Source organism: Schistocerca piceifrons, chromosome 11 (genome assembly GCF_021461385.2).
Source record: "Schistocerca piceifrons isolate TAMUIC-IGC-003096 chromosome 11, iqSchPice1.1, whole genome shotgun sequence".
Classification (NCBI taxonomy): domain Eukaryota; kingdom Metazoa; phylum Arthropoda; class Insecta; order Orthoptera; family Acrididae; genus Schistocerca; species Schistocerca piceifrons.
The window spans coordinates 9,647,367-9,663,428 of NC_060148.1; the positions used below are offsets into that span (position 1 = coordinate 9,647,367).

The following is a 16,062-nucleotide window of genomic DNA, read 5'->3' on the forward strand; positions in this document are numbered from 1 at the left end:
ATACCATTGCCGACTGCTTGTCTCCTGCACTCGTGCTGTCATTCCACCTTCTGTGACTTGGAAGACATTGGACGAGAGTGACAGAGTGATAGAACACCGGACAGCCTCTGCCACGACACTGCGGCAGCCTGCAACTTGAGCCGTTGCCCATTTGTGGCTCTGCCTGCTGCATTTGGTGATGTTTTAATGGCATGCACTGCCCATTCTTTACAGAGAAATTCCGGTGCAGTGCTATTGACCACATCCACGGGCTGCCACACCCGGCCGTCAAAACCACTGTCGCTCTTGGCTGCACGTCTTGCCTGGTTGAAGCTACGGAGAGACTTATGCCTGCATCGCGTGCCGACGTTCCGAAGTCGGGAGGACCACCCGTGCACTCGTCGGCACCTTCCCCGACACGGTGTGCCGTTCTGCACCTGTCCGTACGGACCTCGTAGGCCCGCTCCCTCTGTACCGAGGCGAGTGTCGTCTGCCGGAAATGTCGGACGACTTCACACGTCGGTTGTAGGTGACACCCGTAACGGACGTCCCCGCCGAGACTGTCGCCGTCTCCTTCGTCGACACCCGGACGGCAGGCTTCAGCTTCTCCGGTCACGTCACTTCGGATTGCGGCTCCCGGTTTGACTGTGCGCTATTCACACGCGTTGCCCAACTGTGTGGTTTCAGCTCCACGGAGCTACCGGCTACCCCCCCGTCATCTGACAGCACGGTCCGGTGGCTCTGTCGAACCGTGAAAACCTCCTCAACTTTCCGTGACACCAACTGAATAGAAGTACTCCCACTGTTACTGCTGGGCCTGCGAGTAACACCGAAAGGTGAGACTGGCACTTCACTCGGTGACCTCGTGTAAGGACGGTCCCTCGGTATGCGTCGGTGTTCTCTGTCCATTTTTGCTTTCGTTCCACCGTGTCTACAAAGTACACGGCACCCTGTGATCACCGAGAAGGTTTGTTTCGATCTGGACACTTGTCCACTGTTCTCCTGCAGTCGCGCATTCGGTCGACGTGCTCGTCACTGAGGAGTGTACGACCTTCAGGGTAGTGTCCGAGTGGAACTATTGTGCAAACACCGTTACCACCGCCACCAGTCAGTAGACTTGAAAACATTTCATTTGTCAATTGTTAATTTACTCTTCTGTGTAGAATAAACATATTTACATCAAATATGTACTTTATGAATTTCTGTCACGACGTCACCGTAGCCTATACCCCTGAGCTCGGTGCATGTGTGTGGCAGTAAAGCTGGATCTCTACACAACTGACATGTAAGCAGTGAAACCACACACTTCCTGCTTCTGTTTCAGTTGTGCTGGTGAGTGTTACTGTGCAGTAAATTACTCACAACTCTGGTTATGTCTTACGATTTCTTGCTTACTGTTACTGTGCTGTTCGTACAATCAAATGTTGTGTATGTTTTCTTTTCTTTTTTCTAGCTACTGCATGTTAGCAATGGAAATATACTGCTCCGTAAGTGATATTGGCAAATGATTATCTGCCGCAGTGTAGTAAATTGAAGTAGCCTGTTCGCTCGTGCCCCACATTACAGATTACCACCTGATAAGGTGTTAAGCTGAATTTTCCAGTGTCTTAGGGACAAAGTTTCTCTAGAATACCATGAGCTAAAAAGCAGAAAAGTCTTTCTACCTGATTTGGAGGAGTGGGTGTTACATTTAATGGACAAAAAATCCTGAAACCAATGCATTACAGTTGTCTTCCTGTCTGAATGGTACTTCATTATATTTGCTGTATTAGACCAGCCTCACTGTTTCCAGCCCCTAAGGCAATGCAATCACCATTGTGAGTTCTGCAAATGAATGTTCCAAAACTGTGGTGTTGGGGATGATGAAAATTCCCTTGCAGTTGCAGAAAGAGGTTATCAGCACCATTTCTCAATCGACATGTGGGCAGGTGATCATAGTGACAGGTTAATGGGATCACACGTGCTATCTCAGAGTTTAAACTGGAATCATTATCAGGTCTTCTTCATTAATTTATTTCTTACCTTGATGTGGGAAGTACAGTGTCAGCAAAGATTACGAATGTCCGTGCACAGTGGCAAATGGGCAGATCTTTGTAGTGATGTGCATGAACATCTACCACTGACATTTCAGAATTATTGGATCAGTCTGGGGTGCCCCACATCTATGCTTCCTTGCTCTTCAAAGATCAATCCTCAACACATTTAACTATTGATTCACCGGAAGGAAATAATCCACATGTCTCCAGTGACCTACAGACGGTACAGTATCGCATGTTCAGTATGTGCCGTCATATACAGTGGCTAGGCCAGTTTCAGAGAGGGTGCGCTTCCTAATGCACGAGGACAGAGGGATAGATAGGCATTACAGTGAGCCCTCATGTGAACAACTGTTTAGTTTACAGAAAGTACACATTTCCATACTCGTGTTTATTAGACTTGCATTTCTTCTTTTAATGAGCACTGATACCTCCCAAAATATTAGACATTTTTTAAACATTTTGCATTAAAAACAGTTGTCTTGTGTTAATTTTTAAGAATTTGTATCATATAAAGAGTAACAATAATTAGGTACAAGAGAAGTCAAAACAGCAAAGAAATAAAACTTGAGTAGGCTGGTCCTATTTGTGGAACCTAAATGAAGGAAACAATGCCCCAGTACATGAAGAAACTGTGTCACAGGCATGAAAGTACAGCTAAAAGCGTGATGCTTTCTTTTCCCAAGAAACAGTTCATATGCAGATAGTATGTGCTCAAACTAAATATTATGGTGTTGTTTTTGTTGTTGTACTTTTCTTTCATTTGGAATGCATTCATATGCGAGATCAGGGTTGGATGACCTCTATGTGGTGGTCAGGTAAGTCTGTAGTTCAGCACTCTAGGCACCGTTGCAGTGGTATAGACGATGATTACCAAGTCGTCGTCCAACGTTCTGTCACGAAAACAGCAATGTTAAATGCTCTTTTTGTTCGTGTGACAGTACTAGGAGGCAGCCAGTGCCCTCGAAGCACAGGCTCAACTCGGACGGTGAAGCGATGCTTAGCTCGGCAATGGCCACTGTCATTGACAACATATGACATCCCCCTGGGTAGTGGGTAGTGGGTAGTGGCTAGTGAAGTGTTGCGATCAGCGTGGCAATGGTGGAGCTAACTCAGCCTCTGGGTAGGGTGGCATGCAGCAGTCAGTATAGGAAGCTGCGGCACGTGTTGTAACGGACGAGTTGCGGCGCCCTGGAAATATTCTAAGTTCAGAGTTGGCAGCCACTATTCATGAAGAAGTTGGTTAAATATTTACTGTATTTTAGAAAGCATTGGCCTACCTCATGTTCTATTCCTTTGATGTATGTTTATTTAATTTGTTTATGCATTTAATAATAAGTGTTAGAGTGTGTTTATGGTCCAGCTGTAGGAATATTTATTTAATTTCAAGTTATTTAAATGTAAATCCAGTATTTATAATGTGCTTCATTACGTTTGTGTGGGTGCGTCGGCTCGGAGACGTGGCGCGAGTGCTCTAGCCGATCACAGCGCTCGTGAATGGGGGGACCGGATGGAAGCGAGTTCGGGAGAGAGGACGAGGGAGTACGGGGCAGGACACGGGAAGTGCCGGACGCGACGGCGCGAGGGACACACAGTTGCGGCAGAGACTTTGAGAGTGCGGAGCGGTTTGCGCGTGGACGTGGCAGATAGAAATACTTCGGAGTGCCGAGTTATGGACTTGTGAGATTTCTGTGGCTTCTACAGTGAAGACGTAGAGCGTGTTTAGAAGTGAATATCTCAAGAGCTATGTTGTCATACGTGACTAATTACGTGCAGTAGGAATCTATTGTTTCCCTGTTATTCAACTTATATTTTATTTAACTGCTGGACCATAGACACCAATAAGTGGTTTGCAGAAATATACCATGTTCTACTACCGTACTCATCATTTAAAGTCATTAAGATAGTACCTGCAGATTTTATTTACTTACAAAATTTCTATGTTGCTTCATTTATAAATTTCTATATTAATTCACAATTGCCAAGTGATAGGAACCTTCGACCGTTCGATTCGTGTTTGTATTCATATTGTATACTGTAGACTCAGCAGTATTTGGCTCGTAATGCGGCAACTGCGTATCCCGGCCCCTAGACAACGAAACCGGCCAAAACTTTTAATATTTCAGAGGGTTGCATAGTTGAGGGCCACCACACCTCATTTCATTTTCTTTTTTGAAAGCCCACAGGCAGCTAGCTCGTTCCCAGCTCAGCGCAAGATACAGCAGGGTGTACGAATCGAGCTGTGTTACCCACAGTGGCTGACGGCGGCGAAATGTGTCCATACGGCCGACGGGAGCAGCATTTACCCTACAGGCATTGAGGGACAAGCAGCTAGTCGGTGAAGGCACAAACCACGGACCCCAGAGTCGGTGGCCAACAGCCGATGGAAGTTATCTAGCTGGTGACCCGTCGGTCGAAGGCTCCGAGTGAGCTGCGTGGACAGCAGGCCGGCAGCTAGTGGAGACGGAGAGCTGCGGGAGCTCGCACAAGCATCTCGACTCGTAGACTGGCGTAGATCACCCGTCCTAGCTGGCTACTGGTGGTGACTGCCTGATGCTTGTCTAAAACTGATGACTGTATGCAAGCCTGGTCCACTATTGTCTCTGAAATGGTAGCGATTTTGCCCTGTAAGTCACAACAGTAGAAGGCACGAGGTGTGACCGTCGAGCAACCGTGATAGCATTTTCCCGGCTTTGCCGTCGTGTCGACAGTTTAACAGCACTAGCTGTACTGTATTGGTTCAGTAACTTCTCCGTTCAGATGCCCTCGTGTTAAGGGCGGCGCACCCTAAATACGGCTTCCCTGTAAGAACACCACTTCGGCCTAGATTCTGAGATTCCTTCTGTCACCCTCGCTACAAAACTGCTTCGTAATTCGGTCACAGGCTGTGGTACGACATGATTCCCCTTCTTGGGAGAACTGATCTACCAGATTGTAGAATGTCTACATCTCTGGAAACTGTATTGACAACATATCGCATAGTTTGACAAACATCGACAGCACCAGGTTCTCCTTACCCTAGTTCAGCTTAAACCACACATTTTGCTGGCTGAGTTCTTAGCCAGTTCTTGCTATCTATGGTCTACAGGCAGCTGATGCACTGGGAATTCAGATGAGTGGACAGTTTTCCACTTTACATAGGTCCAAGTTACACAAAGTAGATTCAGAATCCCTACATAATTACTAAAAACTGAGGTACTAATCGTAATGACAATCATTACAGTATTACAGCACACGTGGAGCATCTGCTCCTCAGTAACGTGTCCTTACGGAATGGCTATAAGCTCATCCGATGAGTGGATAAGTTCGGGCTCCGAGGTATTGTTACTGCAGGTTAGCTTCCGGGCTATACTTTCAGTGGTTTTTGTGACCGATACTGCAAAGGCTGTGTCACTTTTACGACGGTGGTCCCAGTTATGTTAGCTGAGAGATGGAAAGTCATTCCTGTGATGTCACAAGCTGTGCTGTTAATTAGCAAATCAGTATCTTGCAGCTCTAGTCACATCACGTCCCTAGGTCGACCTCACTCGTAGCGATTTGCAACAAACACTTAAGATTCGTACACGGAATATATACAGTGTACACCTGCTCTTTGAAAACAAGGTTGCGTTGTGAGGATATCCCGTCGGCACCCCTCTGCTGCTGCTTTGTCGAAAAACAGTCAGACCTCAGTGGTATCATTTCAGCCACTCGGCACCATGTGACGAACTTCTTTGAATTGCCCTTTGGGTTGTAGGGGCTTGTTAACATAACCCACTGACCCGCCTGATGCTCTGGTAATTTATCCCAATTCTGCCCCATTCTCTCCCGACATCAAGGGCCTTGGTGTTCACTTTTTGCAACTGCTTGCACACATTGTTCAATGTTGTAGCAAAGTTCCATTCCATTTCCTCATTACTAAATGTGGACAACCAAAAATCTGAGGGTAAGATCCCAGTCATTAAGGTGGCTATTGACATAATAGCTCAGCATTTTACTGATCATTTGATAGAGGGTGAGGGCACATCTTGTGTACATTCCTCCAGAACCTCAACATCGTCTCCTCCATTCACTGCAACTGGTTCTCCTTATCCTAACAAGCTACCTCCCTCGAGGTTGACCTTCACTTCAATATTGGCTACATCAGCACCTCTCTTCATATCAGACCCGCTAACCACCAGCAATACCTCCATTTCCAGAGCTGCTACTTACTCCATATTAAGAAGTCCATTCCATACAGCTTAGCTGTCTGTGGTCATCACATCTGTAGTGACAATCAGTCCCTAAATATACCGAGAGTCTTACTGAAGCCTATGCAGATGGAAATTAGCACCCAGGGGTCTCACAACACTTTTGTGATTTCGTGCACGGTACATACGGGGCCCCGAGCTAGTGTGGCCTTTTCTCGGCCCCTGGCCCCGACACCTAGGTCCTCCACGACAGTATCAACTCCTCTCTCAGTGGCTGGGCAGTAGTGGGATTCCTGTCCTCAAGTGCAGTGAGGATCCGCCTTCCTTCGATAATCGCCAGCCAGTCAGTCTGACCGACATCCCCTCCGAGTTATTTCAACAGGTGGTGGCTCGTCGGCTCTCTCGGGTCCTAGAATCTCGGGACCTTTCATCTTCTTACCGGTCTGGCTTTCGAGAGGGACTGTCTCAGATCTTCAGTCGGAAACTGCAGTTCGGCACGTCTTTTCTCGGCATCGCCACCTTATCGCAGTTTTCCTCAATCTTCGTAAGACCTATAAAACGACTTGACGCCGCCACACCTTAATTACACTCTGTAAGTGGGTCTCTGGGGCCACCTCTCGATTTTTATTCACCAGTTCCTGTCTCACTGATCATTCTGAGTTAAGGTTGGCACTGTACTCGGGTGTTCACAAACACAGGAGAATGGTGTTCCATAGGGTTCAGTATGAAGTTTGTTTCTTTTTCTCATTGCTCTTAATGAACTCGTGGCCTCTGTTGGCTACCCCTTCTCTGTATGTGGATGATTTCTGTGTCTGGACTAGAGCCCACTGGGTGGCCTCCGCATAATGACAGCTCTAGGGTGCCATCGGGTATGCTTCGTATGGACTCCCACACACAGTTTTCAGTTCTCCCCCATTAAATCAAAGGTGGTGAATTTCTGTCACCATACTCTGACCCATCCTGAACCAGAACTCTTATCTCGACGTCCGACGTCTGACCGTAGTTCCCCCATTTCCGTTTCTTGGGTCGTTCTTTTTGACAATGAGCTTACTCGGTTGCTCCGTATCTGCCTTCTGAATATTGACTGTTTCCCTAAACTCATTGTCGTTTGCTTCCTTGCCCACACAGCCTGGGGTGTGGATCGTTCAGCTCTTCCCTGTCTTTGTCAGGCCTGAATTCTCTCTCATCTGGCCAAGGGTTGTCAAGTTTGTGGCTCAGTTGAAACTTCCACTCTGCTCCTCTCAGACCTGTTCCACCATTGTGCTATCCGCTTGGCCACCGATGCCTTTCGCAGTAGCCCTGTCGACAGTCTCCCGGTTGACGTTGTGATCCCTTCCCTTTCAGTTCGGCAGTCCCAGCTCCTGGTTTTGTATGCCATTGCTGTTTGTTCTTTCTCTGATGACACCTCCTATTATATTCTTTTAGTGGCTTTGTGATGTCATGTGCCCACTGCTGGCCCTCAGATAGGTTTACTGGCTGCTATTTCCATCTTCCCTTTTTGTCCTGTTCACAATGTTTTCCCCCAACGTGCCCTATTGGTTAGTTCCTCACCTCCAGATTTATATGGATCTCTTCTGAGGTCCAAAGCCTCCATTGCTCTGATGGTGTTCCATTATTTTTCCACAGACTGTTACAGGAGTTGTGGCATGCTATTGTTCTTTAAACCACTGACTCTTAAATCTGAAGATCACATGGATATACCTTCACATCTTCTATTAGCATGGAGCACCATCTCTTGCCGGCTTTTGTGGCGTGTATACTGTGGAATAGATGTGTATTTACCAGGCACTCTGCTGTATTAAACAGTCCTCCATCACGGGAGTTTTATCGTTTATGGACTCAATGAGTGAGGGGGGTGCGAGGGAGGTGGGGGGGGGGGGGGGGGGGGGGGGGGGGTGCGCGCACCATTCTCCATGACTTCTTCAGGGAGGGATTTGCAGCTTCACATCAAATTCCTTTTCGCCCAGGTCATAGGCCTACTCTTTGGGGGCCACCGTCCCTGTCTAATAAGCTTCGTGTGATTAAGGGGTTCCTGCCATGTGGCATTCTTCCTTCTGCCTCTCCTAGCAGGGATTTACCATCCTCTGCTGTCTTCGTTTCAGCCATGTGTTGACCCATGGGTTTTTACTCTGTAATGAGGTCCTCTCCCCTCTCCCCCCCCCCCCCCCCCCCCCCCCCTTTGTAGTTGTGGGCCCCCACTTCAGGGTGGTCCATATTTTGCTGCACTGACCCCACCTTTTGTCCGTTCGCATTAAATTGACCCTCCCATTCTCCTTGTCATGGGTGTTAATGGACAAACCTTGCATGGTTGTCTGTCCTCAGTTTTTTCACAAAAGTGGTTTGTCCTTTCAGATTTAAGTACCCGAATTTTCTTCCAGAATTGGAATCGCTCAGTTATTGATATTGTTATTGGTTTGGGAGGCCCTTGGCCTTGCCCACATAGCAGCCAGGGTAACCCCCAGCCCCCCCATTTCCCCTAGTTTTGTCTGGTCTTTTGTGCTATTTTGTGTCCCCTTTGCTTGTCTCTTCTTTCCTTGGTGTTGTTTCTGTTGTGTCGCCATCATAGAACGGCGTGCAGATCGGGATGGGTCGGCAGCAGTGCTGGCACCCCATTGCACATAGCCCCTCTCGGGTGCCTCTGCTCTCACCTCACCCCACCCCACCCCACCTTGTGTTCTTTACTCTTCCTGCCATTTCTTATGCCTGTTTGTTTGTCCAATTTGCTTTCCCATTGACTGAACTGTGCTGTTGTTACCCCCCTTAGTTCCCGCCACCTTGGAGTGTGAAAACTATGACCTCACTGTTTTATTCCCCCCCCCCCCCGCCCCCCCAGCGAATAAATTAACCGACCAGTCTGAAATTACTCTCCCAACAGGTACAGGTACAGAAACAGAGCTCCCATGTCTTGTCTCTCCAGTCACCTATCACCTCCTACATAGCCACCATCTGGCATCGAGGTATCACACCTTTTGTGATTCAGTGCCACTCAGGACTGGAGCAACAGAATCACATTTTCCAGCAGGATTCTAATTACTGTTTGTCATGCCCGGAAATGAGGAAATCGTACCCACTACCATTCCCACAGTAGTACTGTGCCTCGGACCGAACCTGCACAGTATCCGTGTCCATTCCTACTCCGCCCCTGCTCCCAGTCCCTCGCTGCCTCGTGGCTCGTATCCCCGCAATAGACCTGGACGGGAGACCTGTCCCGTACATCCCCCCACCACAAAGTACTCCATTCTGGTCACAGGCACCTCCTATTCCGTAAAAGGCAGGACTATCTGTGAAAGTAGCGATGTGACCTACGAACTGAGCTGTAAACACTGTGTCGCTTTCAGTGTGGGTGTGACTAGCGCGCTGTCTGTCCACGTGAGTGGCCACTGACGAGCAGTGGCCGAGAGACGGCTGGACCGTCCAGTTGCCGAACGTGCTGTCCGACACGATGTGCTTCACTTCAGTGACTGCTTCACAGCTTGTACTTTCTGGATTCTTCATACCAAAACCAGCTATTCGGAACTGTTCAGCGGGAAACTCTCCCTGCAATATACCCAGCTGTTTCCTAACTCCGCTGTCCTCGACCCCTGCTAGTCCCTGACATCCACCTACCTATCCCCTTTGCTGCCCCCACTCCAGCACCACACAGTCAGTGCACCCACTGGTCTTTTTGCCCTTCTCGACTTCTCTCCTTTTATGCTCCCTCTCCCTCACCCGCCCCCTCCCTCCCCAAAACCTCCGACTGCACCTAGCAGTCCTATCCAGTCTCCACCATTCCCCTGTGCGCTGCCACGAGCGGCACATTATCCTCTGACCCAACCGTGCTATTCCTACCCTTCCTGTCTCGTGCCACTTCCGTAGTCCGACCTCCCACACCAGATTACTGTTCCCGTCAAATACAGCTACAGTCCAGTGGTCATGTACATGTGTGCTGTGCTTGGGTGAATGCGTGTATCTTTTCCACTTCAAAACAAGGCATTTTGGCCCAAAGCTTAAGTGTAGACCAGTCTGTTTGTTGTGCCTGTTTGCCACTCAATGTTTCCTCAATGGGGTGAGTAGCAGTCTACTCTGCTACTGTCGTTATTACATCCCGGACTTCCCATTGCTCGATAATATGAGGTATTGAGGTACACCGTGCACTGCCACATCCTTCAACCCCTCGACAGTGCATACGGCAACTGTTGAAGCGTGGCTGTTGCATTTTGTAAATCAAGTAACATTTGCTGACACTGGTGATGACCACAGGGAACTGTTAATGCAGTCTTTGGTTGGCCCTTTGGCACTACTTCCAGTTTACGGTGATCACTTTTCAGATCTATAATGGACAACAATTTTTATGCTGTCATAACTTGTGCAGTATCGCTATAATATTTGGTATTTGATATGCATATGTAATTGTTCTACTATTCGAGTAGCAATTATCTCAATGGAATCTAAACTTCCTTGGACTGTCACATGATTTTTTTTTAGTACAACAATGACTGATTTTCCCCAGGGACTAGTACGTTGTTCTATTATGCCACTGTTCAGTTGCTGGCTAATAAATTCTTCCATTATTGATTGTAAATGATGAGGTACCCTGTATGATTTCCAGTACGCCGGTGATTATCTCCAGTCAGTATCCTATGGTGTACGTACTATGGGGATTGACGGTAATGGACTGTGAGGAATAAATAAGGGCTAAAATTGTAACAGTAACTATCTGCTCCCATTAAATGTGCCACTTTCCCATGTAATGAAGCTGGTTTATAGTTTAGGTCTGCGTTTGACCAGTCAAGATTTTCCTCATCCTAACTTCTAAATTGCCAACTAACAACCGTTTCACATAATTGATGCTGAAATCATCCACACTAGTGGGAGCCAAACATTCAGCATCCATTTCCAGAATGCCTACAACACTACTGTGTGTAAAACCTCGTGATGCATCTAATTCATGATTCTCGTTTAATGATTCTACCGCACAGAATATGTAGATGGGCAATTCCATTCCCACATTCACCCGAAGTAATTTCCCTGTGTTTGTGGCATTTATCATGTGAATTGAGTTTTAATGACTTTGTTCACAGTGTAATTTCGTCGCTTCTCCAATAGTGTCCTGACATGTTTGGGGTACCACTGGGGATCAGTACCATATCTTATTAATTTATGTGCTATATACCTCTCAGTTACCATTGATAGTATTTCTTTGAATTTAAACATCATCTGTTCCGCACTTACATAGTCAGATTGGAAGGATTGGAGACTGTCTCTTAGAAAGGTATCAAGTGAATTTGTATCTGCTTTTTTAAATAGATGTATTTTGTCTTTATTTTTGGTGGGTTTGGATGTTATGCTATTCAGTGAACCTACAACAACCATGTGGTCACTGATCCCTGTATCTCTCACGATGCTCCTTATTTGGTCAGGATTATCTGCTGGTAAGAGATGAAGTATGTTTTCACAAGTGTCTATACTTCAGGTGGGCTCCTGAACTAGTTGTTCAAGATTATCTTCTGATTATGATTTCGGATGACATTTTATACATACCACTAACTTTAAACACATTTTCGCCAACATATCAAGGGTAGAGTGCAGCAGTCACCACCAACTAAGATTGTATCAGTGGCTACCTATTTGAAATGATGCCCAAGTTTTCTTTGAAATGTTCAGCAACTGTATCATCTGTGTTGGGGGAACGGGAGGGGGGGAGTCAGTAAAAGGAACTAATTATTAATTTATTCTGGTTGTCAAACTAACTCACAGGAACTACCTGCTTGAGTTTCACTACAGGGTAAACTACTACTGACAGCCAGAAACTCTCCACCACCCACTGCATTTAACCTATCCATTCTGAACACAGTTAAGCCCTTTGTAAAAATTTTGCTGAAGTTATTTTTGGGTTTAGCCGGCTTTCCATACCTATAACAATTTGAGATTCAGTGCTTTCTATTAGCACTTGGAGCTCCGATTCCTTTTTCAACACAGCTCTGACAGTTAAAACAATATTGATTGTTCCTATGGTTACCCACATTCTGTGTTTGCCCGGCACCCTTTGAAACAGAAGCCTTTTCTGCATGTTCCGGGGACCATCTGACTTATAAAACCACTCAGTGCCCTCCCCCCCGCTACATGTGTATGTGTGTGTAGTGGACTCTGGACTGTTTAGCGGAACCCAGAAACCGACCACCCTATGGCACAAGTCAGTGAATCTGCAACGTACACAGTCTTGGAACCATCCGAGCCTGTGATGCAGACCATCCACTCGGCCCTGTACCGAAGGACCACAGTCGGGTCTGTCGATGACAATGCAGACGGTGAGACGGTGAGCACCACCTACGTAGCTGCGCGAAACCGGAGAGAATCTCTTCCGATCCATAGCGACACACACTGTTAGTACCGACACGGGCCACCACCTGTAGTTGGCTGCACCCTGTGGTCTTCGTGGCATCTGGAAGCACCCGTTTCACATCTGGAATTATTCCTCCTGGTATAAACACAGAATGCACATTGGATCTTTCCCCTCTTTCACAGCCATATCCCAATGGCGCCCCATTATGCAGCTGAAGTAATCCCACCCTCTGTGAATGCCCATACTTTACAGACTGGAAAGATCACTTCGGAACAGGGCTAGCGACTTCATCCGGCTCACGGATTCGTCAGCCACAGAGCGCGTCTGAAACCTTTTTGTCAGGTGAACTGGCAGGTCCCTCCTATCGGTTCCTCAGAATGTCTTTTGCTGCCGGCCACATTTCGGAACGACTTCCCTCTCGACCAGAGGTGAGGGATCGACCTCAGTGCAGACCGCATCCAGGGCGGCGGCCACAGTAGTGGGGCAACCGGGTGACACACGGGTCATGCCGGACGTCCCTCGGACCCCCCGTCCTGCCCTCCACGGTGATGCCAATTGGCAGCAGCCTCGAGCTGCCTGACTGAGCCGATACTGCCTGAAGCTGTGAGTGAAGGGTCACCAACTTGGCTCTCATCTGAACACAGCAGTCACAGTTCCTAACCGTACTACAGGTGGCGTGATGAGTACACAGGCATGCACAAAATGTAGCAGTTGACGCTAAAGAGTACCGACAAAAGGTAAAGGAAGTCCCTTTTTATGAGAAGCTGTGTCAGCTGACAGTACTCAAATGTGCTGTTAGGAGAGCTGTCACTCGACTGGGGGTCCAGCTACTACATGCGACTCTCGGAACACGGAAACAGATGCCTCGCGTGATGCAAACAGTGATTCTACGGACTACACAGTCAATAAAGCTGCGGAACTGTGACCGATTAATAAACGCACACAAAATGTAAGAGTTGAAGCTTAAGAACACTGGCAAAATTTAAAATAAGTTGCTTCTTACGAGAGGTCGTATCAACTCGCAGTACTCGTAAATATAATCTTCTAATGAAATTCAGAAGGATGTAGGTTGCAGGAGGTACTGGGAGATGAAGAAACTTGCACAGGATAGGGTAGCATGGGGAGCTGCATCAAACCAGTCTCAGGACTGAAGACCACAACAACAACAACAACTAATGAAATGAAACGAAATGAGCGTACGGCATTGTTGGCCGGGAGGCACCGTCCGTATTGCAAGTCCTCTTCGGCAACTTGCGGGTCGATGATGAAAATGATGATGAAGGACACACAACACCCAGTCCCCTGCCGGGAATCGAACCCGGGCCCCCTGCGTGATAGGCGGAAATGGTACCGCTTCGCTACGGAGGGGGACTGTTAATCTTCAGATGGTTTGGAACTTGCTGGTTGATTAAAACTGTGAGCTGGGCCGGGACTCAAACCTAGAATCTTTGCCTTTCGAGGGCAAGTGCTCCACTGACTGAGCTACCCAAGCGTGACTTGTGACACTCCACAACAGCTCTACTTGTGCCAGTACTTCATCTCCTACCTCTCAAACTTCACAGAAATTCTCCCACATAACTTGTGGGACCGGCACTCCAGGAATAAAGGATGCTGCAGAGATGAGGATTAGCGACAGCCTGGGGCATTGTTTCCAGAATGAGTTTTTCACTCTGCAGCAAAGTGTGAGTCGATGTCAAACTTCGTGGCAAATTAAAACTACGTACCAGACTGGTACTCGAAAGGCAGAGTGCCCATGTTTGAGTCCCAGTTTGACAGACAGTTTTAATCTGTCAGGAAGATTTACATCAGCACACACTCTGCTGTTGAGTGAAATATTCATTCTGAATCAGATGGTTTGTAATCTATTGTCAAATGAAGTGAGCACCAGGATCGCAAAACTTGTGCCAGGTTATTGAAATGCTTTGCTAAAAAGTGCACCAGTTACACCGAATTTCGTAATTGTTATTATGTTCAGGGGCAGAAGCATATTAATGGCTACAATGTCAGAAACTGCAGTTTACTTGTGAAACTGGCTGTTTCGTCAATGATGACAGTAACTATATGTACATAATGTATCAGTTGTGGCATTTGAAAGAGGGAGCTGTTTACATCTCACCAAATCAAGACAAGGAAGGAATTTGATGTACTGAAAAGGCTACAGAAACTTAAAATCACATACATTTGCTTGGTGCTGCCATCCTGTTCTGAGAGGAACAAGCTTGCAATTGTAAAAATTGTTCTACTGCATTATGTTTCTGGCTTCACAGTTTCTGGTATTTGCTTGTAATAATACTTCATATCTGTCATCAGATACATAATTGATCTACTTTGTTTCCTATACTATCTATAGTATGTTAGAAATTATCTTCTATGTGTGACAATGTATTTTCAGGTTATCGAGCAGTATAACTCTGAAGTTAAATTCTTATTTGACCACTACTTTCGGTGTGTCGCTGAAGAATGTTCGAGGACTATGGGAGAGGACCGAGTTCTCCCAATTTCTCAGTTGAGTATTGAACCTGAAACTTCATGCATGGAAGATACAAGAGGTAATATATTATTATTATTATTATTATTTACATTTTATGGCCTTAATTGGACCACTCTTGCCAACTTTATACATAGAATTTTCCAGTTTTCTGTCAGCCCAGTACTTCTTCATTCTCTCAGATCTTATCCTTCTTTATTAGTCAGAAATCACCCTTCCTATTGTCTGTTTGTTGATTCTCGTTTGCAGTCTAGTTTGTTTGTGAGTTTCCTGGTTTTGTCAGTTTTATTTCTTAGGTCTTCCAATGTAATCTGTGGCTCATCCATGTCTTCCTTGATTTCTGTAATCCACTTAATGTTGTACTTACTTTTCCACAATTTTTCTATTATACTCCTGATGATCCAGTTCTCTGGTGTTCTGATTAGATGTCCAAAAAATGAAATATCTTCCTGATTTTACTCATTACTGATTCTATTTCCTTGTAGGCTGTTTCATTTGTAGCTACTCTCCAGCGTCCATCTTTCTGGTACGATTTGTTGATGCACGTTCTGATGATTCTTCTCTTTATTTTGAGTATTTTGTCTGTTTGTGCAGTGTTAGTTGTTTTGAAGATGGTTTCACTTGCATATGTTATTTCTGGTTGAGTGACTGTTTTGTAGTGTTTTAATTTTGTTGCTATTGACAGGCTCTTTTTGTTGCAGGTGTTCTTGGTGATATATTGTGCTCTAGTCAGTTTTTTTATTCTGTTATGCCATGCTGGCTTTTCATTGAGGTTATATGTTATGATTTCTCCTAGATATTTAAATTTATCTACAATTTTGATTTCTTGGTTTCCTATGGCAATTTTGTTTATGAGTGGTGGGTCAGTTACCATGATGACTGTTTTTTCAAAGGATATTCCAAGAGCAGTTTTCTGTGCTATTTCATGCAGTGAGTTAACTTGTTGTTTGGTTTCCTGAACACTGTTGGACAAGAGAGCAACGAAATCAGCAAATCCTAGACAATTTAAACTTATTTTGTCTTTGGGTCTGCCAATTTGGATGTTCTTTGGGTTAATCTTGTACCATA

General features: G+C 46.2%; 1 protein-coding gene across 6 annotated transcripts in view; it reads left to right on the forward strand.

Annotated features, from left to right (window-relative positions):
* The window catches only part of LOC124719938 (probable ATP-dependent RNA helicase DDX60), a 113,182-nt gene that overhangs the window by 73,959 nt on the left and 23,161 nt on the right, over positions 1–16,062 (forward strand). For 5 of the 6 annotated variants that reach the window (XR_007006024.1, XM_047245132.1, XM_047245135.1 and 2 more), the window contains exon 7: positions 14,893–15,055. Coding sequence is in view for 5 of the 6 variants with exons in the window: in XM_047245132.1 (XP_047101088.1) it covers positions 14,893–15,055 (163 nt within the window). In the remaining variant the exon portion in view is untranslated. The remainder of the gene's footprint in view (positions 1–14,892; positions 15,056–16,062) is intronic. The other variant, XM_047245136.1, reaches the window with a different exon arrangement.